Source organism: Phacochoerus africanus, chromosome 6 (assembly GCF_016906955.1).
Source record: "Phacochoerus africanus isolate WHEZ1 chromosome 6, ROS_Pafr_v1, whole genome shotgun sequence".
Classification (NCBI taxonomy): Eukaryota; Metazoa; Chordata; class Mammalia; order Artiodactyla; family Suidae; genus Phacochoerus; species Phacochoerus africanus.
Window position 1 is genome coordinate 115,525,195 of NC_062549.1, and position 27,295 is coordinate 115,552,489.

The following is a 27,295-nucleotide window of genomic DNA, read 5'->3' on the forward strand; positions in this document are numbered from 1 at the left end:
GCTAGAGCCTCCGATATTATGCTGAATAGAAATGAGGAAAATGGACATTGCTGTGTTTTCCTGATTTTAAAGGAAAAACTTCCAGCTTTTCATCTTTGAGTAGGATGTTATCTGTGGGCTTGACATACATGACTTCTATAATGTTGGGGTATATTCCTTCTACACTTCATTTCCTGAGAGTTTCTCCCACGAAGACATGTGGAACGTTGTCAAATAGAGGCATACCTCACTCCTTGTTTTGTTGTGCTCTTTATAACCTGAAGGTCTGGGCAACTTTGAATTGAGCAAGACTATAGGGCATCACCGTTCCAATGCTATGTGCTCACTTGGTCTCTCTGCTACATTTAGGCAATTCTTGCAATATTTCAAAAATTTCCCAAACTTTAGGGCAGTCTGTGATCAGTGATCTTTGACGCCACTACTGGAAAAAGATTATGACTCACTGAAGGTTCAAATGAGAGCTTCTTTTCCCAATAAGGTCTTTTTAGTAAGGTATGCACATTAGAAAGATATAATGCCATTGCATGCTTAACAGACTACAGTGCATTGTAAATTTAACCTTTAGAGGCACTAGAACACTGAAAAAAAAAAAAAAACCACAGCATGTAACTTGCTTTATTGATGTCTTCACAGTATTACAGTGCTCTGGAACTAAATCAGCAACATATCTGAGATATGCTTGTACTTTTTATGCTTCAGTGAGACCCCCATGACATTTATGACCTGAGATATCAGGGTAATCAGAAGTTAATTAAACTGGGGAAGACTTGAAGAGAGAATGGGGAGGAAGATCTCTATTCCTAGGCCTTCCTTTACAAATAAGTTTCCCCTCAAAAAGAAAAAAATGCATATACACATATTTCCTTTTCTTCTCTTTCATGATCTCAATTTATTTTACAAAGAATTATTGAGATCATAAAGCATATGTGCCAGAGCCTGTCCTGAGACAAAGGATTCAAAAAAGAGCAAAATAGACACAGTCCCACAGTATCATGGTGAGAGCTAAAGAGGCAAGTATTGAAAGTCATGGCATAATAGGGAGACTTGACCTAATCCTGAGTAAGTGTCCATGTTGACGTGGCCTTTGAACTAAGATTGAATGATGAATAGGGGTTAATTAAGAAAAGAACCTTCAAAGTAGAAGAAGCAGAATTTCCTAGAGTTGAACTTGAGGAGATAAAGGGATCTTGGCCAGCTTGATTAACTAAAAAGTTAGCATAGCTAGAGGGGAAAGAAAAAAAAAAAGGTAAGAAGGGAGTTTTAGGAATCCTGCTGTGGCTCAGTGGTTAAGGAATGCAACCAGTAACCATGAGGTTGTGGGTTCGATCCCTGACCTTGCTCAGTAGGTTAAGGATCTGGCATCGACAAGCTGTGGTGTAGGTCGCAGACGTGGCTTAGATCCCACGTTGCTATGGCTGTGGGGCAGACCAGCAGCTGTAGCTCCTGTCCAACCCTTAGCCTGGGAACCTCCATGTGCCTTGAATGCAGCCCTAAAAATACAAAAGACAAAATAAATAAATACATACATACATACATACATACATAAGACAACTTGCCTTAAAAAAAAAAAAAAAAAAAGAAGGGAGTTTTGTGAGGTTCCATTTCCGATACAGAAGGATCTTATAGGCCTGTTAATAAGTTTGTCCTTTTATTCTAAGGTGAGTGGTAATCCATTGATAGGATTTTGAAAAGGTGCTGGTGCTGGCAATGATGGAGTGGCTTTCTGATTTGAAAAGATCACTCTAGACGCACTGTAGAGAGTGTAATGATTTAAGGAAGGACTAAAGTAAATGATGCTGCTACAGCCAGCCTCACCAGAATCAACAGAAGATGAAGTTCTTTAGTCAACTAATCGAATAGCTAAAATTTCAATAGACATTCTTGATGTGTTATGTTCCTGGATAAACTCTTTAACCTAGAATATGCTCCTTGTACTATACAGTTCCATGAGAGCTGTAAATACACCCATAATAGGGGTTAAGAGGGGGAACAAAGAGCCATGCAATAGCATTAGGTTATAGCCATTAGAAAGGGAAAGTAAAGGAGAAAATGATGTAAAGTAGATGAGTCCTGTGAGCTCCATAAAATTAAGAATTACGGATTGCATTATTTTAGTGTCTTTTATTGTTTTACCTAATAAACCATGAAAGGGCCTATATATTGTGAAAAACACCCAGACCTTATACCTCTGTATGGGACTCATCATAACATCAGCTACCCCTACCCAAGGGTTAGGAACACCTTATGGAAGAAATACAGGCACACATGAGAGAGACACAGCTCGGCAGATTGTGTTCATGGCCAAAAAAATACTTGTCAGCATGCTTCTCTGAGTTCGTAGAAACTTTTCTGACAAAGAGGTTAATGTGAGTCTTCTGCCACCTGACAAACTGTTGTTTGCGATCATCTTATAATCATATATGTCATTTCCGTGCTTTTCTGAGTTTTCCAAGTTTATTGCTGATGACAGCTTTTACCAAAAACTAATGAACTGTAGGAAGTTATATGTCGCATACATAAAGAAAGGAAACAAACACTTCTTATTGCTCTTGGAAGATGTATTTAATTCAAATTTTATAATTTGGATTCAGCATGAATTGCAATAAATGGATCTTCAGCAGAGTTACTAATAGAAAACTGAGCTCTGCCATCACTGGAAACATTGACTTTAATTCCCGTACAACTGTTCCCAACTTTATCTCCAGAGATGACGTCGCAATATGTGCCACCAGGAAGACCAGTTTGCAAAGTTGAAGATAATTGCCTGTAAAATAAAAGTTAAGATGTAACTTGAGTTCAACACAATTAAAAGCAGGAACACGGGCCATCTCTAAAACAAGCAGCTTAACTCTGAGCCATAGAACTCTAAGAAGTCGGGGTCTCCGTGCAAGGAAAATACAACACAAGAACTTCTCCAGTGGGTGTAAATCGTTTCCTCAGGGCCAAAACTATTCTTAGAGAAAACACAGCAATTCCCCAGTCAATAGGGAACATTGTTCTTAAAAAATTTAAGGTTGAAGAGTATCACTGCAAATTGGACTGGATCGCCTCTCTTAGAGAAAAGTGCTTCTCGTGGTAAACGCACGTATCTTAAATGTGTCCTCATCTGAGCACAAGAAAATACCGATTACTTCCAAGAATTTAAATTTGATTATTTCCTCAAAAATTTATTCTTTTCAAGAGGAGATAAAAAGTCGCTTGCATTTCTGTGAAGCAGTATATGGTTTTAAAATGTAAAGCTGGAGTTCCCGTCATGGCGTAGTGGTTAACGAATCCGACTAGGAACCATGAGGTTGCAGATTCGACCCCTGCCCTTGCTCAGTGGATTAACGATCTGGCGTTGCCGTGAGCTGTGGTATAGGCTGCAGACGCGGCTCGGATCCTGCGTTGCTGTGGCTCTGGCGTAGGCCAGTGGCTACAGCTCCGATTCAACCCCTAGCCTGGGAACCTCCATATGCCGAGGGAGCGGCCCAAGAAATAGCAACAACAACAACAATAACAACAACAACAAAAGACAAAAAAAAAGGTAAAGCTATCTCATAAATCTATTTTGCTCTTCCCATCTATAAAAGATAGAAATTAAAGAACCAGCCGTGGATTCTTTGAGCAAGAAAGAAATGAATTTGATTTATTTTTCATTAGTAAAATACAGTTTGGGCTAGAATGAGCTAATCATGACTGGAGGCTGACCCTGGACTGACACATGTCAACTGCTTGCAAAGTCAGTAAGGAGAAGTCTCAGAACTGAACTCTCCTGAGGTCAATCACTGAATGTAACACACATATTCTTTACACATGAGCTTTAAAAAACATTATTTGTCACAGAGAGATAGGACAGTGAAAACAGAACTAGAAAAAAATCAAAAGCACTGGAGACCAGAATAGGCCAGAGAGAGACAGAGAGAGAACGGTGTTTTAGTCCTGAGGCAGAATTTTTCTTGATTTCAACAAAGGCTGTAAGTCATTCTTCCAGGGATTTCGCAACTTTTCTATTAACTACTTTGTGTATTTTGTGTGAAGTGTGTATATGTAAGCATATACACGGGCATCCTATCTATCTGCATATGATACACAAAAGTGCACGGGAAGTAATTGCGCAGAACAGAAAGCCCTTAGGAGAGGGCTTATAAGGAGCAGATCAAAAGAATAAAGCTATGTTTTTCTTTGGGCCCTTTTCTCATCACTATGTTTTCTTAATCCACTGACTAGAGGATTTTTCAGGTGAAAAATCTGGAAAAATCAGACTTTTTCACCTATGAAAAAATTAGGTGAGCAGAAAGAAAACAGCAATAAACCAAGAGCATATAAAAGCACAAACATTATTTCAAATGGGTATCAACTTACCAATCATCATTGTTAAAGACAATGAATCCTCTGTTTCCTCTTCCAAAAGCTATCTGGTTGCTTCCGTTATCCCACCAGTTTGCAAAAGGTTGGCCGTCCACCACGTTACGGAACCAAACCATGTTCCTAAAACAAAATGGCATGTGAAACGTTGATGAGTAATCCCATGGTTTCAGATAAAGTCTTAAGAAGGTTTATTATTAGAGGGAGGATACCTCTAAACAAGTAGTCTCACCTTATCTGACGCCATCGATGCTCACAGACCCAGCCATTGCCACAGGTAGTATCTGCATTAATAGTAACTTCCTTAATGACCCCGTTATTATTTGGTGGCCCAATCCAATCATTAACATCCTTGATTGGCAAAAAGAAATCATTGTAAAAGACGGCATTTTTAACACAGCATGTTCCCCAAACTCAATCTGTTCTATTGGGGTCTTCATGGTGTCTTCATTTAGAATCCAACTCCTTCATTACTTTTACTTTTCTCCTTCCAAACTTCACCTTCTCCGGGCCCTTATTTCAAACAAGGGTATGACTGGTTTTGGTTTTTTTTACTCTCTCGTTTTCTTTCCAAGGAATTGCAATGATTTCTTAACATCACTTGTACATAGATAATGTAATGTCGTGGAAACGGCAAGGACTTTTGCGTCAGAAACAGCAGGTTCTATGACAACTGGCCAAGAACACTTAGATAATATTCATCATTTCTGTGCCTGATTTTCCTCTTCTTAAAATGAAGCTTTTGCTTCGTTGCTATTAAACTGAAATAATTTAGGTAAAAATGCTTCAAAAAATCTGCTAAACAAATATTACTTTCTGTCATTCCTCCTTGTTGAGTAAGGGCACTAATCAAAACACCACAATAATCTTTACACACCTGACCAAACTTTTAATATTGTGCGTTTCTCTTTTAAATGCAGTTCTCTTTTTTCTTCAGTTTTTCAACGGCCACACCCACTGCATGTGGAACTTCCTAGCCAGGGATCAAACCTGAGCCACCGCAGTGACAATGCTGGATCTTTAACTTCTCAGGCATAAGGGAACTCCACTACTGTATTTTTCCGACTGGCAATTTTAATCATTAAATAAACAACAGACTATGCCTAGGAAGACTATCAGAGTCTGTCTTAAAATCATGCCGTATCACAAACAGTGGACAAATCAAACGTTTCTAGCATGCAGAAGTCCTAAAATGTCTTGGAAATGTTATGGGAAGAGGGAGAATGGACTTATGCCATGACTCCTGCCATCAGAAATTGGGCCAGTTACTGAAAATTATAGGAAATAGGCTCAGGAGAAGGGGACATCTTCCAAATATTAAAGCTCGCTAAAAACAAAACGAGGTCCTCGACAAAGGAATGAGCTTCTTAATTTGAAAGGGATCTAGGAGGAAGTAGAGAAAGACCTATCTTGGGTGCAATGAAGACGATGTTCTAATTCAGGTATGAAGTTGCTACTTGAGGCTGCATGGGAAATCTTCCGGTTAAAGAGAAAGTGTACCTCTAACTTTCCAAATACTTCAACACTCTATGTCTCAGTTCATTTTTAAAATTACTGCTCAGATTCATGTCTTTGCCACATTGTCAAAACGTCCCTCCTCTTTCTCCTTCCTAGAACAGACTGCAAACAGCTCTTCTTTAAGACACGCACTTTCCTTCTTCTTCTACTTTCCCTATTGAACCTCCCTTCGGCTAGGCAAATTCTCTGCACGCCAGCACAAAACTTTTTAGAAACGGATTTAACCAATATTTGTTATCTTCCTTGTGCTGTGGGCAGGTACTTTTTAAAGGTGTTGGCAAGTGTGGCTTTTTAATCCTCATATCAATGCTATGAAGTAGGTACTTATGAGAAGCATACTTATTTTACTCGCTGTATCCTTACTTTCAAGTGGGTTATTTGGGGGCAGGAAGTAGGCTCACCATATTTGGAAATAGCTGGCCCACTCTTGGTCAATAGAGACCAGTCGTTTTTACTTTTTAATATCCACGGTATTGCTAAAAGAGCCCTGCAACAGGCTGGCCTTCACTAAATATTTGACAAAATACCTAGTGTATGTCACGGCATCATGTGAAAGTAAAACCTCTTCTCCTTGAGAAAAAGATATTTTTTGGACAACACCAAAACTTACTTTTCCATTCACAAAATTTCTTGCCCAACGGTAGCTTGACATCACTCGTGTGAATCCGTAAGGATGGGCGAGCATAAATCCAACTGCTATTTTGTACAGTCTAAAAGGCACAGAATACCATCATCACAGAAGAAAGCAATATTTTAATGTCAGTCAAGGGTAGCTTCCAAATCGGGGAACTGTGTTTCCTACCTAGCGTCCCAGAATGTAAGAATAGATGCTCCCCCAGCTCCATGCCCTCGCTGGTTGTCATGGTTATCAACAAAGACAAGGGCTCGATCAGAAGGCATGAAACCCCAGCCTTCTCCCCAGTTCCTACAAAACAAACAAAAGAACGTTAAATTCAAATAAATGCATTCTTTCATAACAGCTGCAGAGTAACCTAACATGTCGTTCCTTCAGTAGAGGACCCTCCAGGGAAATTCTCTAATGAAATGATTATTCCGTAGGGCCTTTGAAACATAAATTACATAGATATATGATCCTCAGACACATTCCATGTGTGTTTATATGTAGGAAGACTTCAATTACATTCATGTTACAGGTAGAAGGTGTGTGTGACGGAAATTAGTTTCGAAGAGTTTGGGTATATTATGATGGAGGTGGATTTCCAAAGGGTGAACGAACATTGATATCACACTCTACAGAATGACAAGTGGGGATAAAAGAAGGCTTACATACTGTATTCGTAGAAGATAGAGAGTTTATGTTTGAAATTAATTTCTTAATATATCTGAATTCTACAGTAGGACCACATTACAGCGACTTCATCCTTAATAGAATCTTCTGAATAATAACCTAGCACTAACAGATCATATACCAATATTGGTCAGGTCTAGTAGACTCCTCTAATACACAGATGCAAATCTCTATGTTTTGGCTTTCTAGACAGACTTCCTTGTGACTGGCATTCTAAATAAGAAATATAATCAATTGCAGTCTGGGGAATTATAACACCGTATGAGTCATTGAATCCGTGAAAGACATCTGCCTTGAGAAGATAACCCGTGTTGGGGCATGGCACAAATATGTGTGAAGTAAATCAAAGCATAATTCACATTTCACTTACTTCAAGTAAGACATCTTCTCTCCACTCCACTTGCGCACAACGGTGCCCAGTTTTGCACCGTATTTAAATTCTGTCACGCGGCCATTTCCAAAGTACTCACTGCTTTTAATTGGCTCACCACCCAAATCAATCACCTAGTAGAAATGGAGAAGAAACTCTCATGTTAAGGAAGAACTTTAACAAGGTAAACTAACATTACCCAGAGAATAGCTTTATACTGTCTGTGTTGCACCAAATGCCCCTGACGGTTTTCCTTATAGCAAGATTCCTGTTTCTTTGCTACGCCTATGCTAAGAGAGTACAAGTGATGGGACAAAATGACCTGTAGTCCTGTGAAATTACTGGCCTCATGTAGTCTCACATGTCAATGATAAGCATAGCTCACACTTATAACAGCACTTAATATCTGCATGACGGTATTTCTACGTGGTTGATAAATATTAACTCTTTAATCCTTCAAAGACATTACCATGACCCCTTTCGATTAATTTTGGAAAAAAAAAAAAAAATTGCTACCCAGAGAAGTTAGTTAGCCTAAACCAACACAGCTGAGAGTGCTAGAGCCAAGAGTGAGTCACACAGACTAGCTCAGGACAACAACTACATTACCACCCGTCTTCTCCAATGCTCTCTGGGCAGCTGATAAATGCCACAAGCTGTCTGCAGGCTAAGGAGATTCTCCGCGTTTGTATCAAACACCTCTTGTGATACAGCTAGATGTGCCACCTCTGACTCGAAGGGGGTTAAAGAACACCCTGCTGTGTAAATGATGTAGCCGCTAATCTACACAGAAATGCTACTTTCAATGAAACCCGCTACTGCTTTTCTAGCGAATTACATTACAGGGTTTTCCATGCACGTATACACATTGAGGTACCTCCTGGAATATGAAAGGTCGACTCCCGGCAGAGAACCACTTGGTGTTTAGGTTGCGAAGTTTATTCAAAACTGCTTTTATGTCTCCAGGCCACATGTGCTTAGAAGCATCAATTCGGAACCCTGCTACACCAATGTCAATGAGTTTGTTTAGATAATCAGCAATCTTGGAGCGCACATAATCTTTTTCCAGTGCAAGATCAAGGAGACCAACCAGTTGACAATCTCTGACCTATTGAGGCAAAAATGGTGTGACTCATACAGAAAACATCATCTTTCCCTGAGCATTCACCTGATTATGCATTCATTTACTCATTAACAGACATTCCTTTACTGCATTCTAGGCCTTGGTCTCTGAGGAGACTGCCATCCTCATATGCGCATGCCTTGAAAATATTTTCTAGTATGAAAAGGGAGAAGGTAGGAAGTAAAGAGGATGAGCTTTTTCACTGGGAGAAATTCAACTTGGAAAACACTATTTTAAGCATTGCCCTGAAATTCCTTTTATTTTACTGTATTTCTCTCCATGGCCCCATCTCTAGCATACGGAAGTGCCCAGCCCAGGGGTCCAATCAGAGCTGCAGCTGTGACTGATACCACAGCCTGGGGCGATGCCAGATCCTTACCCCACGAAGCAAGGCCAGGGATCATACCCACATCCTCATGGACACTCTGTCTGGTTAGTAACATGCTAAGGCACAGAGGAACTCCAGGTTCTTATTTTTAACAGTCAGACTTGGAACCCTGTTTTCCTAAGGAATCTGGACTAATAGCTCTTAATTGGAGAGCAATAAGCTACATGCTGAGAAGCACAGATAGTTCTTGCTTGCTTTATTTTTTTACTTACTTGATAAGGATCATTATAGCTCTCGATTCCTCCACTTGCAGTTTTACATTTACCATCGTTAAAATCCCAAGCAGAGAATGGGACTGCTGGAAAATCCCTACTTCCAGGGTTGCAATAACTTCCACAAGTGGTGCCCGTTCCTGCAGCTGCACTTCCACACATATGATTAATGACAGCATCCACATAAATACGCACCTGAAAGTCAAAGGTTCTATTTCAGTTTACCTTCTAAAGAGGCAGAAATTATAAGACTCCTGATCAAGGTGTACCGCATGTTAGCAACACTCTAGGATACCTCTTCCTTATCTTATGACTTAGCTTCCCAGAAGAGCAAAGGTCAAGTGTGAGAGGAAATCACTGGGAAGGCCCACAGGCGTTCTAGCCATTTGGCCAACTACCTGCGTGTGTGATACACTGAGAGAACCCCAAACTACCATAACCACGAAAAAAAAGCACAGCCTTTTTATGGCAGTCAGTAAGAATCAGTTGAGGCCGGAGCGATTATTGACTTTTGACATGTCCATAGGTCGTCCTTAGAAATAAGCAGCCAGTCTCTACCACCTGTGTAGGGTCAGAAGAAGGAAAAGTAGATATTCTCGCTCATTACGCTCCTCCTCAAAGAGAAAATAGTTATGGAATTATTTACCATCCAAGGACCTACAGGAAGCAAGACCCCCCCCCCCCAATTATGGGTGGGGACACAAGCCACATTAAGGCAACAGCAAAACCTGTAACCAGAATTCCAATTTCTAACTCCAAAAAAATGTCCCCCAGAAAGGTGTAGGGTCATATGGGGTCAAAGCTGATATTCTGCTTCATCAGTAAGTTCATGGCCTTAAACTCTTACTTATATCTCCTGTAGTAGACAGAGGGCTTACCAAAGTCAAACATAAGACAACAATTACATTTGAGTTTAGAGCTAAAGCATGCAGTGCACCTCGAAAATATAGGAAAACTGTTCTTCTCAAGAGGAAATTGAGACAGGAGAGAGAAATGAGTTCTCTACACAAGATTTTTAAAGGAAGCTGTAATTCACTTACGCCAACGTTGTTACATCTGGTCACCATGTCTCTGAATTCATTTTCGTTTCCTGATCTGGTACATAACTTGTAACTCACTGGTTGGTATCTCTCCCACCAAGGTCTTGAAGGGTTAGTGACTATTATATTTTCATTGGGGGGGGAGACCTGCAAATAAAACAACCTTAGTAAGTATCAAATTATGGCTCCCTCTGTATCACTGACCATCCTGGAAACTATTCAGTAACACAGCATTTTTTTCTTTTCTGAATCTTTGTATATGCTGCCACCCTTCTTTACAACCGGGTAAGAATATCAATATCACAGTGGAAATGTCCCGCTTAAAAAATATTGTATTAGAAATAAAACAGTGAGTTGCCAACAATTTCACGTGTGTTTCTTCTTCAGAAAACTGTTTTACTTCGCGTACTTAACCTGTGAACTAACGTCCCAGCTTCACAGACACAGATCGCAATACCTTTTACTCTAAGCACGGCAAAACCTCCAATTTATCCTGCGAACCATACCCACCTGTACCCCTCCAAATCCTTTGGGGCCCAAATACCGCTCACATTCAAGAGCAATGTCAACCCAGCGCCATTCAAACAGATGGACAATAGACGTTCGTCCAGACTTGGTTTGTGGGGCATACTGGGCCCAGCAGAACCCAATGGCTGAAAGCAGGAGAAACAACTTCATTTTGCTCTGAGGTTGTCAACGGTCTTCCCGGCAAGGATTTATAATCCTGCAAGAAGCATATTTTACAAAGCAAATATTGACATGAATAAATACTTAGAGCACAAACCGTGAATGCATACTCCGAAAATAACTATTGATAATTACACTAAACAGGTGAGGAACATCCCGAAAATCTCCCAGGAATACTATCTAAATGACCTTTTAAGACAATGTTTTCCTTACTGAGGGAACAGCAAGTTTTTAAACATCTGGCATGTTATCTGCAGAAAGGCCTTAATCATGTATTGTTTAGGTAGGATTAGATGTTATTTCTGAAGTCCTTCACTGACAGAGGCGGAATGAGAGCCAACTGAATTCACAGTCAAAATGTTGCCCTAACTATCTGAAAACACCTGCAATGTTTCCATTGTAAAAAGACACATGTTATTCAACTCAGTTCAGTTGGTACCTCCTACCCCAGCTGCTAGATACTTGAGATTCTCCACTAAGATTTAGGAAGTTATCTGGAAGTTAAATGACCACGACTTGAGGAGACAGATTTTTTTTTCCCCACGCTTACATTAACTCATGTGAAAATGCACTGGCTGTAGCAGGAAAGAATGGATTTTTTTTTCTCCTTCTAGCAAAAAGTCTCTTATAATTGCCAGAACACTAGTTAATGAATCCGCATCTATTTTCCCTCGTAAGGTACAAGAAATCCTAGTAAAGACATAACCGTACAGGTGGGAAAAACCTAATCCATTCATCCAACAGGTAGTGACTGAGTGCTTCTGCTAAATGCCGGCATGATACTCAGGATACAAGGATGAACAAGACAGACAAGACTCTTGTTCTCAGGCAGCCTACATTCTAGGGGAAGGTAAGAGAAATATAGCAGGAAGGAATGATAACAACAACGATACTAAATTAAAGAGAGCAGTGAGATCTAGCATGAACCCACGGTGCAGTAAAAGGGAAAAGGACTGACCCATCCCCATATTTTAGACTGGGAATAGTCAGGAAAGCTGTTTCAGAGGGAGTGATTGTCAGCCAGAACTGGACGGAGTAGAAGGACCCACTTATTTGAAGATCAGAGGAAAAGCAGTCTCGAAAGAGGAAAGTGCAATAGCAAAAGCCCAAGGTAGGAACAACCATGGCATACTCAAGTGACACTGAACAAAATTTAAACATCAGTGCAGCTAAACAATGTGTGAGCGATAAAGGGGAGAGTAAAATGAGATGAAATCAGAGAGGTGGGCCAGCTCATGTAGAACCTTGTAGAACATAAGGAAAGACAGGCCTTTTGAGGCTGAAAGAGGATGAGTGAAGAGATTCTGATTTCCTTTCCAAGAAAGTCATTCTTGCTCTGCTGTGAAAAACCGGATCATAGGAGGACACGACTGGGGGCCAAGAGATCAGGTAGGCTTTTGTAGTGGTCCGTGAAAGAGGAAAGTGGCCTGGCCTAGGCCCCTGATAGAATATATCTCAGAGGTGGAGAAGCAATCGGTTTATCGATAGATTAGCGCCGAAGACTGGGGGAAAGAGAAAAACTAAAGAAACAGGTATCTGATGACACCATTTACTAGGATGAGGAAAAATGAGGAAGTACTGGCTTTGTGGAGGGGGTTCCGAGAGCACTCTGTGAATCCCAACACTCTCCTTCGGTCCCTCCTCCAGCCCACGTCGTGAACATATACTCCGTGTCCTATTTTTCTCATTCAGTTCCAGCTGCTGTAACAAGAATGCCATACAGGCTGGATGGCTTAGCACAAATATTTCTTCCTCACATTTCTAGAGGCTGGGAAACCCAAGACTACACTATCAGCAGCTCCAGTGTCTTGCGAAAGCCCCATCCCATGTTCACAGACAGCAAGCTTCTTGTATCCTCACGGAGTGTAGAGCTCAGAGATCTTGATTTTCCTTCTCTTCGTACAAGCACACTAACCCATCATGGGGCCTCCACTCTCATGACGTCACTTTAACCTAAGTCCTTCCCAAAGACCCCACAGCCTAATAGCATACCATGGGGAGTTAGGAGTTCAATATTTCAAATTGTTAGAGGGGCGGAACACAAGTGCAGAGTCCCCAATATCCATCTGCTGCAAAAAATAAACGTTTTGCGTATTTGACAAGCAATTTTATTCTTTCATGACTTTCCAGGGCTTTTCTTCTTTCTTGCATCACCCTTCAATAGCTAGTAACTACTCCTACTTTCATATGCAGTTGAAAAAATACCTTTATGAAACTTATATTGATATTCCCAGCCAGCGTTAAGTACTCCTCTGTATGGCAGGTTTTAACCTATGGGATGTTATTAAGTGATATTGGATTAATGTTATAAAAAGTAAGGATTTACATGACTGGCATTCTGGATAAACCTTATTAAGAGCAGATTTCATATTTAATGTTCCTAGCAACACAAACAGCACGATGGCTCATTTGACCAATAAATGGTTTTCACAAATAGACTCTAAGTTGCAGGTATTATGCAAGGTACTGGTTCAGCTTATATCACGCCTGCATGCATGGATTTTTTTTTTTAAATAAATGAGCACTATGTGAGAAACTATATAATATGGTCAATTCTAACCCTTGAAATATCTTTGTATACAAAAAGAAACCAGGGCTCAGAGAGACTGAATGAATTGTCCAAGCTCATTTAAGTGATAAAGCCAGAAGTTCACAATCAACCCACCACAAGTCAACCTTCTCTATACTATACTAATGAGTCTCATAGAATTCTCATGATGGGTTGCCCAACATGGTAGCTACAAGCAACACTTCACTATTAAACACTTAAAATGCCATTAGTCTGAACTGAAATGTGCTCTGTGTATAAAAGATACTCCACTTTTTGAAGAGTGAGGGTGACAAAATGTAAAAGGTTAATTTGCATGTTGTTTACACGTTGTGAGAAGTGAAATTTCTTGTTAACATTAAATTTTCCAGGTTTTTTCTTTGCGTGTGTGTGTGTGTTTCTTTTAAACTGGCTACAAACTTTTTTAAAAAACATTTATGTGGTTTTCATTATATTTCTATTGGACGCCTGATGTAGCACCTTTCCCATGTTAAATCACAGAAAGGACGCATCCACACGCAAATACAAATAACAATAATAAAATGAAGGATATGATCACTATCTCACAAGAGACATGAGGAAAGTGCTTTAGCATTTCATTAACAGGAAAATCCTTGGTGATCCATGGTAATAGGTAAAAGTGACCTGAAGAGTGGGTTTGATTTTAACCAAAAGAGATAAGGTGATATGGCTTCTGCCTAAGAAAACAATACATCCACTGGGCAAGGATAACAGCAGGAAATCAATACACTTTTGAAGAACATTACTTAGACATGGAGGACCCATCATTTTCCATAGGGCTTAAAGTAGGAAAGCTATACCGGGGGTCTCTCAAAGTCAGGGAGAAGAAAGCTTTCTTTTGAAAGCTATGTCCAGCTAGAGAAGGCTTCTATCCATTTGTTTGTTTCTCAGCAGGAAGGTAACATGATTAGAGCTTTTGGAGTAGAGCAAATGGATTGAAAGACGAAGATAAAGGACACAGAAAAAAAGGAACACCTGTACGGGGGTAAAACAGAGTAGTGATGGAAATGGGAACTAGGGAGACTCGCTGTGGCTCAATAGGATCAGCAGCATCTCTGTCCTGGCACAGTGGGTTAAGGATGTGGCATTGCCACAGCTGTGGGGTAACTCGCAACTGCAGCTTGGATATGAGTCCTGGCCCAGGAACTGCATAGGCCTCTGGGCAGCCAAAAAAGAAAAAGGAAAGAAGAAAGAAAAGGGAAGAAAGGGAAGAAAGGGAAAGAAGGAAGGAAGGAAGGAAGAAAAAGAAAGAAAGAAAGAAAGAAAGAAAGAAAGGAAGAAAGAAAGAAAGAAGGAAGGAAGGGAGGGAAGGAGGGAAGGAGGGAAGGAAGGGAAAAGGAAATCTGAACTAGAGTTTCAGCAATAAAAATTAATGCTAGGAGACTATGGTAAAATGGTAACAAGAAGTGCCACCCTATGAAGGACACTTGCCAGCATCCCTATGTTTGTGGAATCTCTTCCTACACAGCCTATGGAATTGGTTTATAACTTGTTTTGTCCAGAAGAATGTCAGCAAATAAGACACAATAAACGTCTGACTAGCATCTGCACAGTGGGTCTGGATCTCTTGAAAATCTGCGATGGTAACTGTGACGCTAACTGGGATGCAAGGCCACATGGGGAGCTCTAATTGTCCCAAGCCATCCCAACCATGTGAGCTGATCCTCCAGCTGACTGTGGCTGAATGATTACTCCAGAGGCAAACCAGCAGAAGAACCACCTAGTCAACTTACACACACGCGAGACATCATAAATTACTGTTATTCAGCAAGAACTAATTGATACGGAGAGGAGAGAGGCAGTAGATGTAGCGGAGCTAATTCTACAGAAGGAGGGGAATAGAGAAAAGGAAGGGTCAAAAACAACGCTGCAATTTAAAGTTTAGTGAGAGGAACAGTGACAATGCTCACCGTGCAATCTAGAGGCAGACTTGGTTTAGGGAAACGGAGGAGCTAACACAGGATATACTGAGCTTGACATATCAAAACGCATTAGACAAGAAAAAAGACGACGACAGAGTTGGCAGTTTCCAGCAAGAAAATGATGGTTTCAGAAACGGCACACGAAATATTTAACAAACTGTTTTAGGACAGACACCAGCCAGTCAGAACAGCTGCTAGCCATAAGCAACTAGTATGCGTGGGCCAAATCACTTGGTGGAATTATCGGGCCTGTAGAGCTGGGCCCTCAGGAGTCCACAAGGTACACACAGAGATGTGGAATCCACCATCACAATTTGGGGCAAAGCCCAGCAGTCAATAGATGGGGCAGGTAGGAGGCAGCATATAAAAAGGTGCCTTCAAAGCAGGGAGAGGAGTTTAATTCCCTCCCTCCCCGCCCCCCTCCCCAAAAAGCTGTTCACAAACAAATAGGAAGAAAAACATTGCAAGGAAGGCAAAAGACTAGCTGAATGCAGATGCGTATTAGAAAGAGAATAGAAGACTGACTAGATGGAGGATGATATTGGACTGATGGTGATAAAGAGGTGAGAATTAGAGAAGAGGGGCATCATTTGAACTTCACACTGACTCATGGTTACAAATGTTAAATTGTAACGCTTAAGAACATGGCCTTAGGAGTTAAACTCTAATGTACACCCTGACCCTGCCACTTATCAGCTGTGGGATCCTGCAAAGTACTATCTCTAAATCCACCTGTGAACTAAAACATGGAACGTGTACCTCACAGAGCCCTTGTGATGAGTAAATGGATTAACACAGGCAGAGCTGTTACTACCACAGTGCATAGACACAGTAAAAGCTCGAGGCATTTGGTTGCTGTAACGCTGGTGTTATTAAAGTATGGTTATCTTTACCTCTGCTGCTATTCAAACTGCTGCAAACTCAGGTTCTCTTCCCACTTTCACTCATCATCACTTGGACATTCTGTCTTTTCATTCCACTCTTCCCAAATTCTAGTAATACTTTCTCTATCTCGGGAGTATTGTCATATCCCCCAGAGGAACAGATGGTGATGAGAAGGAACCAGCCATGTTTTCCACCTTCAATTTTTTCCCACATTTTCTTTTCTTTTGCTTTCTTCCTTGCTTGCTCTCTCGCTCTCTTTTTAAAAAATCTTCAGCGCTTTTGGCAAAGTACATGTTAGTGTGAAGTAGCTTCTCGTCATTGCCTCATCAGTTACCTCTGAACTGTTCTTTAAATAACAAGTGTTTTTCACAAAGTGTTTTAAAATTGTGTTAAAGGATCACTTTCGGACAAAATTTGGCAAATTTTATTAGCATCCCAGCATAGATGGAGATATCTAATCATCTAAGCTCCTACCCAAGGATCAACCAAGGATCCACATCTGAAGTGTATTTAAACGTGTGAAGTAAAATCTGCAAGCACATTCTGACATCTTTGGCATCAAAAACAAAACAAAAAAATAAGAACTTGAAATAACTGTTATGTCTCCTTCCCATTACAGTTTTCCTAAAATGGTTCTCCTCAGAAAAGCTATTCACAGTTAATGATACTTGCATCACTACTCTGTTGCTCACACCTCATATTTCCTGGATTTCCATAAAAGAAACTTTTTTTAAAAATTCAAATATCTAGTGGTTACTCTAATGTGCAAAATGAGATGTCTTGGGAATTCCAAAAAAATTAAATAGGATATTTGTTGCAAGACATGTTTCCCTGAAAACTCCATCTTGTCCTTCTTTACTTTATCCCATCTTCCTTCTTGGAGAAACAGTCACAGTGCTGGTAAATGACTTAAGCTTAACAACAAAGACCTAAAGGCATAAGTGACTTAAGCTTAAGAACTGTTATGTGCCTAGAGGTCAGAGTAAGAGCTTAACCCTTTACCACCTAAGTGGCTTTCTAAATAGTAAAAGAACTTACATAATAGCAAACAAACCCTGTATCATCCACCCATAGCCACTCCTCGCTTGATCTCATCTAAAGAGCACAATAAAAGCAGTGTGGATTCTTGAGGGCAGGCTTGGTCCCTGAGACCTTGAGTTCCCTGGCTCCCACCTCTACTTAAGATAAATGTCTCTGTGTCTTGTTTTATGTTAACTATTTTTCCTTAAGTTCCACAGCACCCGTTCTCCAACTCGATCCTGCTGAGCTGGCCCCGGCAAGTGGCGCCCAATGTGGGGCAGGCTCACAAACAGGCAGGCACGAGGAACGAAGGATCGCGACTACAGCGGAAATTATATTCACTGGAAGTGCTGTGGAGCCCTGAGAAGAAGGAGAGAGGAATTTTGTGTGGCCACGCTGAAGAAATCCTGCAGATAAGTTCCCTCTCTCAGGTATTTACGGGGTAAAATGGGAAACTATAATCCTTACATTTGTTTGTTTGGACAACTCCTTAAAAAGGGGGGTGCAAAAACAAGTGAAAGTAAGCTTTCAAAACTTTTTCAGACTATTGAGAAACATTGTGATTGGCTTTTTACATCAGAAACATTATATTTAAAGATATGGGAAATGATAGGAATGGAACTTAGGATATTGCATGATGAGGGCATTCAAATTCCTGTGTCCATTTGGAGTACTTGGAACTTAATTAAATCAGTTTTAGAACTTCCAGAGACCACAGAGGACTTAGAGGAAGAAGGGGAGTTTACACCTTTGTTGGAAGAATCTAAATATGCAGTCCCTGAACAAAATTATCATAGAGAATATCTGGCTCCTGAGCCTTCGGCTCCAATTGTTGATTCTGATATTCCTCAATCGCCTCCTATTAGGAGTAAGGTGACGAGGACTCGTCAAGCCTCTACTTCCAGGGTTGTAAAGAAAGTGAGTGCTATCCCTGAACACCACCTATCATCCATTCAACAGGGAATTTTACAGGCTCAAAGGGAAGGCGATTTGGATGCCATACACTTAGCCTTTCCAGTAACTGTCAGGGAGACAGTGGCTCCAGGCATTGATCCCGCCAACCCTGATGGAGTTTACGAGTTCATTCATGAACCCTTTCCTTTTAAAATACTTAAAGAATTAAAACAGGCCGTTCAAAACTATGGTGTTAATTCTCCCTTTACAAAAGGAATCCTGCAGGGAGTAGCTGAAGGAAATCGTATGATTCCTGCTGATTGGCATAGCTTAACCCGTGCTGTGCTATCACCTAGTGAATATTTACAATTTAAGTCTTGGTGGCAAGATCATGCCCAAATTACTGCTAATCGTAATCAGGTTCGAAATCTTCCAATTACAATGGAACAATTGTTAGGGATTGGTCGTTGGAGTAATCTTCAAGATCAATTAAAAATGAATGATTTGGCTATTGAACAGATTAGACAATGTTGCTTAACGGCATGGGATAAAATTGAATCTACAGGTCAAATAAATATTTCTTTTCAAAAGATCCTACAAGGCCCTAAGGAACCTTATACTGAATTTCTAGCTCGTTTACAAGAGGCATTAAAAGGACAAGTTACTAACTCTGAGGTGTCTGATACTATTTTTCAATTGTTAGCATATGAAAACGCAAACACTGATTGCAAAAAGGCCATAGGATTTTTAAAAGGAAAAGCTAACATGGCCGAATATATTAAAGCCTGTCAGGGAGTGGGGACGGAGTCTTTTAAGGCCTCAATGCTAGCCCAAGCAATGGCTAATTTAAAAGTTAAAGACAAATTTTCAGGAAAATGTTTTAATTGTGGTAAGACAGGACATATTAAAAAACAATGTCGCGCTCTTCCACGAGCCCGACCTTTCTTTCACGGAGCTTCAGCACCTTCTAGTAACAATAGTAAACAGCCCAGACTATGTCCAAGATGTAATAAAGGAAATCACTGGGCTAACCAGTGCCGATCCATCTTTCATAAAGATGGAACCCCCTTGTTGGGAAACTACCCTCGGGGCAAGCTTCCAGCCCCGTCAACCAAGGAAGCATTCCCCATTCAGAACAAGAGCCAGACTCCCTGGGACTACGCTCTGCACCAGAGTTCGACATCACAGTAGATCTCCCTAGTGTACAGGATTTAATTCTCCTTCCTAGTGAAACTCCTACTTCTATTACAACCAAATTGGAAAATCCATTACCATCAGATACAATAGGATTGATAATAGGAAGGGCAGAGCTAACAGAACAAGGAATTCGAGTTCATACCAGGATATTGGATAATAACGGGGATGATAAAGTACAAGTGATGGTTTCCACTGCGATTCCTTGGAAAATTAAAAAAGGGGATCGGATTGCTCAAATCTTAATTTTACCTAGAGTCCAGAAGAAAAAAGACAGGAATAATTTTAGACAGAAGAGATTCAATACCACAGGAGGGGCAGGAGTGTTTTTATCAGAAAAGGTCCTAGAGGAACGACCCACTTGTCAAGTTATCATAAATGGGAAGTCTTTTAGAGGATTGATTGATACTGGTGCTGATGTTTCAATCATTAGCCATTTACATTGGCCAGACACCTGGCCTCTTCAGCCAGCTGATGTTGAAGTCACTGGGTTAGGAAAAGCAGAGGGTCTCAAAAAGAGTGCCCAATGGCTTAATTGTGAAGGACCAGATGGGCAGCCAGCTAGATTGAAACCTTATGTTGCTCAACTCCCTATCAATCTATGGGGGAGAGATTTATTACGACAGTGGCATGCAGAAATTTACTTACCACCTGTAGATCAATATAGTCATCAAAGCCAAAAAATGTTGCAGAAACAGGGTTACATTCCCGGATTGGGATTAGGAAGACATCATCAAGGGAGAGTGGAACCTATTGAATCTGAGGTTAAAATGGACAAATCTGGTTTGGGATATCAGCCTTTTCATTAGCGGCCACTGCTTGTAAAAATAATTATGTTTCTCCTGAACCTATTCGACTGAAATGGACTACAGAAAAACCAGTTTGGGTTGAGCAGTGGCCTCTTTCTTCAGAAAAATTAAAGGTTTTAAGTGATCTTGTCCAAGAACAATTAGAGAAGGGCCATATAGAAGAATCCTTTAGTCCCTGGAATTCACCAGTGTTTGTTATACAGAAAAAAATCAGGAAAATGGAGATTGTTAACAGATTTAAGAGGAGTAAATGCTGTAATTCAGCCTATGGGTGCCCTTCAACCAGGCCTCCCATCTCCTAGTATGATACCAGCTAACTGGTTGTTAATTATCTTGGACCTAAAAGACTGCTTTTTCACAATTCCTTTACAACCAGAAGATAAGGAAAAATTTGCTTTTTCGGTCCCAGTGGTAAACAATATAGCCCCTAGAAGGCGTTATCAATGGAAGGTCCTGCCTCAAGGTATGTTAAACAGCCCTACCTTATGTCAGTATTATGTGGCTTCAGTTGTTGAGCCAGTCCGAAGACAATTTCCTAAATGCTATATTGTTCACTATATGGATGATATACTTTGTGCTGCACCCTCTCAGGAGCAGCTGACTGAGGTTTTCCAATGTTTGCAAGCCTGTCTAAAAGGAGCAGGATTGGTTATTGCTCCTGAAAAGATTCAAATGAAAAGTCCATATCAATATTTGGGAACTGTGGTTGAACGTACCACTGTTCACCCTCAAAAGGTAGAATTGAGAAGAGATCAAATTTCTACATTAAATGATTTACAAAAATTGTTAGGAGACATTAATTGGCTCCGACCTTATTTGGGGATTCCTACATATGAATTGTCAAATCTTTTCTCCTTGCTTAGAGGAGATTCTAAATTAAACAGCCCCCGCTCTCTAACTGCAGAAGCGGAAGAGGAACTAAAAAAGATTGAAAGTAAAATACAAAACTCCCAACTAAGTCGGGTCAATCTAAAACAACCCATTCAGTTAGTAATTATACCTTCTCCTCATTCTCCCACGGGAATATTAATGCAATTAGAAAATATTCTCGAGTGGCTTTTTCTTCCGAATAATGTCACGAAGTCTTTGTCTCCGTACCTGGACTTGATGGCACAACTTATTCTAAAAGGTCGCACTCGCTGTGTACAAATGTCCGGAAAAGATTTGAATCGTGTAATTGTTAGTTTAACTATTAAGGAAATCCAAAATTGTTTTCAAAACCATTTAGGTTGGCAAATTGCCTTTGCAGATTACGTAGGATCAATAGATAATCACTATCCAAAAAACCCTGTTTTACAATTTATAAAGCGTACTCAATGGATTTTGCCAAAAAAGGTGAAGGAGTCACCCATCATTGACGCCCCTGTGATCTTTACTGATGGGACTAGTAAAGGGAAGGCCGGATATGTGGCTAATCAATCTAAAATTATAAGAACACCTGGCCTTTCAGCCCAACAGGCTGAACTAACTGCTGTAATCCATGCCTTGAGGGATTATCCTGAGCCTATCAATATTCTTTCTGATTCAGCATATGTAGTTCATGCTGCCAAAATGATTGAAGCTGTTACCATTAAACAAAATTTACCTGTCTTGTTATTTGACTTGTTTACAAAATTACAAACTGTTGTAAGGGAAAGAAGATATCCATTTTATATTACTCATATCAGAGCACATACTAACCTACCTGGGCCTCTAGTTGCAGGAAATAAAGAAATTGACTGCTTGGTGACACCTGTGTTACAAGAAGCTCAACATTTTCATGATTTAACACATGTAAATGTTCGAGGCCTTAAGAAGAGATTTGGAATAACATGGGCTAAAGCTAAGACAATTGTTCGTCAATGTCCTGCATGTCAAATTATTAACAATCCTTCTCAATCTGAGCCTGGAGTTAACCCTAGGGGACTTGTCCCAAATGCTCTTTGGCAAATGGATGTTACTCATTATTCATCTTTCGGAAAATTGTCATTTATTCATGTATGTATTGACACTTACTCTAAATTTATTTGGGCTACTGCGCAGTCTGGTGAATCTGCTAAACATGTTATTCGTCATTTGTATGCCTGTTTTGCAGTCATGGGCCTGCCACAAGCAATTAAAACTGATAATGGTCCAGCTTATATCAGTTCTCAACTTAAAACATTCCTAGATACATGGCATATTGCTCACTCTACTGGTCTCCCTTACAACCCCCAAGGACAGGCTATTGTGGAACGAGCCAATTTATATTTAAAACAGGCTCTTCAAAAACAAAAAGGGGCAGACACAGAAATAGTTAAGTCACAACAAACACTTTTAAACAAAACCTTATTCACTTTAAATTTTTTAAACTTGGCTTCTGATGAAAAAACAGCTGCAGAGAAACATTTTTATACAGAACAAAATAAGATTAACTTTCCTCATGCTGAACAGCCCTTGATTTGGTGGCAGGATCCACTAACAAACTTCTGGTCTCCAGGAAAACTTATTACGTGGGGTAGGGGATATGCTTGTATTTCACCAGGTCATGGATTACAACCTGTTTGGGTTCCATCAAGAAGAATCAAACCATATCATGAGCAAGCTTGTGAAGCATCCCTCGACTCCAGACCCCAGAAGGAGGATGATAAGGGCTCATCTTCCCACTTGAGGTCAAATCAAACATCTAACCCAAGAAGCTGAAAATCTACTAAGAAAAGGAAAGCTTCTCACTCCAAATAATTTGGTCCTAGCTCTCTTTACTTTGGTTTCCATCGCAGTGAGTATTCTCACAACTGGCATAGGAATCATTTTATTACTTGTATAGTACAGGGATTAAAAGCCTCATGAGTAAAACCCATTAAAAACTATTGAAGGTTTAACAAGAGAGTCCATCAGCTTTCTTAGAAGGACTCAGAAGGGCACTGAGAAAACATACAAAGGAACCCAGAAACAATGGAGGGCCAAATAATTCTTAAGGATAAATTCATAGCTCAGCCGGTGCCAGATTTATGGAGAAAGCTCCAAAAATTGGCTTTTGGCCCTGATCAGGATCTGGAGCACCTCCTCAGAGTATGTTACAATCGGGGCCAGGAAGAATGAAAGGAGAACAAGAAGAGAGACGAGAAAAGGCTGAGGCTCTAGTTATGGCGCTACAGGGAGTCAACCTGGGGGTTTCCAAGGTGAGAGGACTAGGGCAAAGACCTATGCCCGGAGTCTGTTTCCTCTAAGAAAAAGAGGGACCCTTTAAATGGGAATGCCCCAAGACTCAGATCACTGGAAGAGGGATTGCCCCTGAAGACGAAGGTCTCTGTGGTTGACCCCTCAGGCCCAGGATCAAGACTGATGGAATATTTCCATAATGGCTCCTGTCCTTATCACCACTCAGCCCTGGGTGACTCTAAATGTAGGAATACAGAGCCACTTTTCAGTCCTCCTCTCCAATCCTGGGCCCCCTCCCTTATGAATCTGCGACATTTATATTTCTGGCAAGCCGGTTACAAAATTCTTTACACAACCTTTGAGTTGTGACTGGGAATCCATTTTCTTTTCTCAATACCTTTCTGATTGTTTCAGAGTCCAACTCCTCTTTTAGAAATTCCTAAAATATGGAAGGTAACTACATACACGTTGTTACAGTTGTCAACATAAGGTATAATATCTTATCGTACCTAGGTTTAACAGAAGTCAAATGAGACACTGAAACATCAGTTACTAAACAGAAACTAAAGGTCTTTAGAATGATGAAATATGATCAGTGCCACCCTGAGATGGTCTCTATAAGAAAAACTTGTTTTTAGAAATTATAAAGGTCAGTCCGTGGTTGCTTTAGAAAAGTAGGATATGTGTGTTTTCAATATAGAAGGAATGAGGAATGGAATCGCATCTCATTAAGGCAAAAGAAAGATAGTCTGTCTTCAGCTGATTGCTCTGCTTGGAAAATAAGTGACAGACTAATATGGATACAGAAAAATACACAAGGTGTGTGGCAAGTGGACATTGAGAAGTGAATTTTGAACATGGTGGGGACTGTTTAGAATAAATTTGAGTAAGTTAACTTTAAGGTGATGCCATAAATCATACTGTTCAAAAGGACATAAGGTAGCTTTCCATTGCATGCTGACCAAGGCATACAAATGTTTCATAACCAGCCAGAGAAATCAGAAGAATCATGAGTTACCTGTGCTATTATAAAATCTAAATGTTGTATTCATCAGTAGATTCATGAGCTGTCCAATCCAGCTCCAGCTTTTGGAGCTGCCCTGTGGAACCAGCTGACCTCCTCCTCCCGGTGAAAATATTTCTTTCAAGTATCCAAAGCAATGTTATCAAAGCCCACTTGACCATTCCATGAGTGGAGACCTAACTGCTTTCCCTAACGACGCCCCTTTTCAGCAGGAAGAAGTTAGAGCAGTCGTCGCCCCTTTTCCCACAGTTAGAGTCTCCAACTCAAAGGGGGGGAATTAAGGTAGATTTTTAACTCAGGTAGTGAGTGTAGGGATATGGGCTTTGATACATTCTTTGTGGTTATTTATTAACATTTGTAAACTGAGGGTCGCATAGCAAGCCCAACTGCTATAAAGGTTGTGGGTATTGCCCCATGGATCCATCACATCAGAGTGAAGAAGGTTGCATCTGCTGCTGACATGGACACCGGGAAGGCTGTATTGCACCTCAAGAATCTCTTCATGGTCAAGTTCCAGAGACTTCCTTCATCATCAGAGTGCTAAGCCCTGCTTTGGCCACCCATGGAAGTTGGTCAGTGTATGAGTTCCACTTGAGACTTAAAACTTGAACTCTGAGACTTAACTTGGACTGTGTTCTGTCTAAGTGAATAATTCAAGAAGAAATGAAAAAAGTTGCAAGACCTATTTTTGTCTTCCCACAAAAACAAAAAGGGGGAGATGTTGCAAGACATGTTTCCCTGAAAACTCCATCTTGTCCTTCTTTACTTTATCCCATCTTCCTTCTTGGAGAAACAGTCACAGTGCTGGTAAATGACTTAAGCTTAACAACAAAGACCTAAAGGCATAAGTGACTTAAGCTTAAGAACTGTTATGTGCCTAGAGGTCAGAGTAAGAGCTTAACCCTTTACCACCTAAGTGGCTTTCTAAATAGTAAAAGAACTTACATAATAGCAAACAAACCCTGTATCATCCACCCATAGCCACTCCTCGCTTGATCTCATCTAAAGAGCACAATAAAAGCAGTGTGGATTCTTGAGGGCAGGCTTGGTCCCTGAGACCTTGAGTTCCCTGGCTCCCACCTCTACTTAAGATAAATGTCTCTGTGTCTTGTTTTATGTTAACTATTTTTCCTTAAGTTCCACAGCACCCGTTCTCCAACTCGATCCTGCTGAGCTGGCCCCGGCAGATATTTGATAATATCTCAGCACCAAAGCAATACTCCCGAGGGAGTGCTTATATTTGAAGTTTTAGCAAAACACCTGCAATGTTAAGAACGAAAAATTTTTTGTTAACTCGGAGTTTCCAAAAAGTTTGTTAGTTACTGATATTCTCAAGTGTTTTTTTCTCAATCAGTATTATATAAGAGGCTTTTGTTATTTTATTCACTGTGCCCAATATAAGTGGCACTACAGGGGATAGGCTCTAAGAGAAATTCATGATTTCTCTTCACATACTGAATGCCATAAATTTAGTGATTTAGCTTCAAGCCTGATTAAAGTGCACCAAAACTGTGACATAAATAAAATAAAGAAGACCTACTAAAATGTTAGAAAAAAACAGAAGTAGGCAACAAACTTGTATAATTCTATAGCTTCCTTTCTACTTATAGATATATTAGTTACCTATTTTCAAAGCTCATATCCTCTATCCAAAGTGACTTCACATCTCAGATGTGATTGGGCAGATACTAATATCTTCTAACATGTAAATAAATTAATGCTAACCAAGAAGAGACAAGTTATCCTCCCTCACCATTTATACTTACTAGCCCAGATACCTCTTAAGTATCTTCATAGCAAATAACATCATAAAATATTTTAATGGAAATACTTTCAATGTCACGTTTACACTTGATATTTTATCACATATTTATCTCCAAGCGTTTTTTTTTTCTTTCCATTTTGCCAGTTTTCAATGTTCTAGAGGTTGAGGTAGTGTTATTACTATAGTACTTGGTCGAGTTAGTAGTTTCTTGTACCAAAAAAAGCCATAATTTATCTTCTAAATTTGATACTGAATTACGTGCAAAATTCTCAAAACAGTATCCTGTCATCCCTGAAAAAAAGGAAAGAAAGGAAAATAAACTCAAGCTCAGCTTCACAAGTCACATGTGAAGATTAGAGAAGCAAAAGCAAAGATAATCAAGTTTGCATACCAGATTTATGACACATAAATACTTTGAGCCAAAGTCCAGATGCATTGCAAATACAAATAATACGTTTTGTGCTGCTGGAAATTGAAACCTGAGTTGTCAACAAGCCTAAAATAAACTGCCAAAAGTTGAACAATAGCAAAGCATACGCCAGAAAACACTTATTTCAAGACACAAAGAGAGGGGGGAGCTATATGATATTCAAAAATACCTTTAAATAACTTGCCACATCAACTTCCCTAAGTCAGCAATCTCCCAGACCCAGAGCTCAGTGTTTTCATTTATTAAAAAAGCAAAACCACACAGCTCTGATTTTGCTTTGTCTTCAATTAGGAAAAATGCTGACCTTAGATCTTTATAGATTTCCTAGAATACTTTTCATTTCAATAGGTGTTGTTATGGACCTGCTTTAATTCTCCAAACCTAATCTGTACAGAGTTTAAACCCCACAACAGCACCAGATTGGCCATTATCACTCCTGCTTCCTAGCAAATTACCGACTTCCCTTCTCTAGCTCAGTTTGCTGCCCTGCCACTTCTTCAAATTACACTGTACCTTTTCAGTTGCTGGCTTTCTCTTTTTCTTCCTGTCTCGTTCTCAGTATCCTCTCTCAGTGCGGGGAGCCGAGAAGATACAAGAAGCCGAGGAAGGGAGCTCGCCTGAACGGTGCAGTTCCGAGGACAAGCTCCTAATCAGGAAAAGGGGCCTGTC

The 27,295-nt window shown here is 40.2% G+C and overlaps 1 protein-coding gene across 1 annotated transcript; it reads right to left on the minus strand.

Annotated features, from left to right (window-relative positions):
* Positions 1-2,540: 2,540 nt before the first annotated feature.
* LOC125129917 (pancreatic alpha-amylase-like) lies at positions 2,541-27,295 on the minus strand. Its single transcript, XM_047785164.1, has 11 exons — positions 27,140-27,295; positions 10,818-11,031; positions 10,308-10,454; positions 9,268-9,462; positions 8,422-8,652; positions 7,545-7,678; positions 6,668-6,790; positions 6,476-6,575; positions 4,580-4,698; positions 4,345-4,470; positions 2,541-2,764 (listed from the first exon to the last, which is right to left on the minus strand). Exons 2-11 carry the CDS (start codon positions 10,983-10,985, stop codon positions 2,575-2,577), a joined length of 1,533 nt encoding a protein of 510 aa, XP_047641120.1. The 5' UTR covers positions 10,986-11,031; positions 27,140-27,295; the 3' UTR covers positions 2,541-2,574.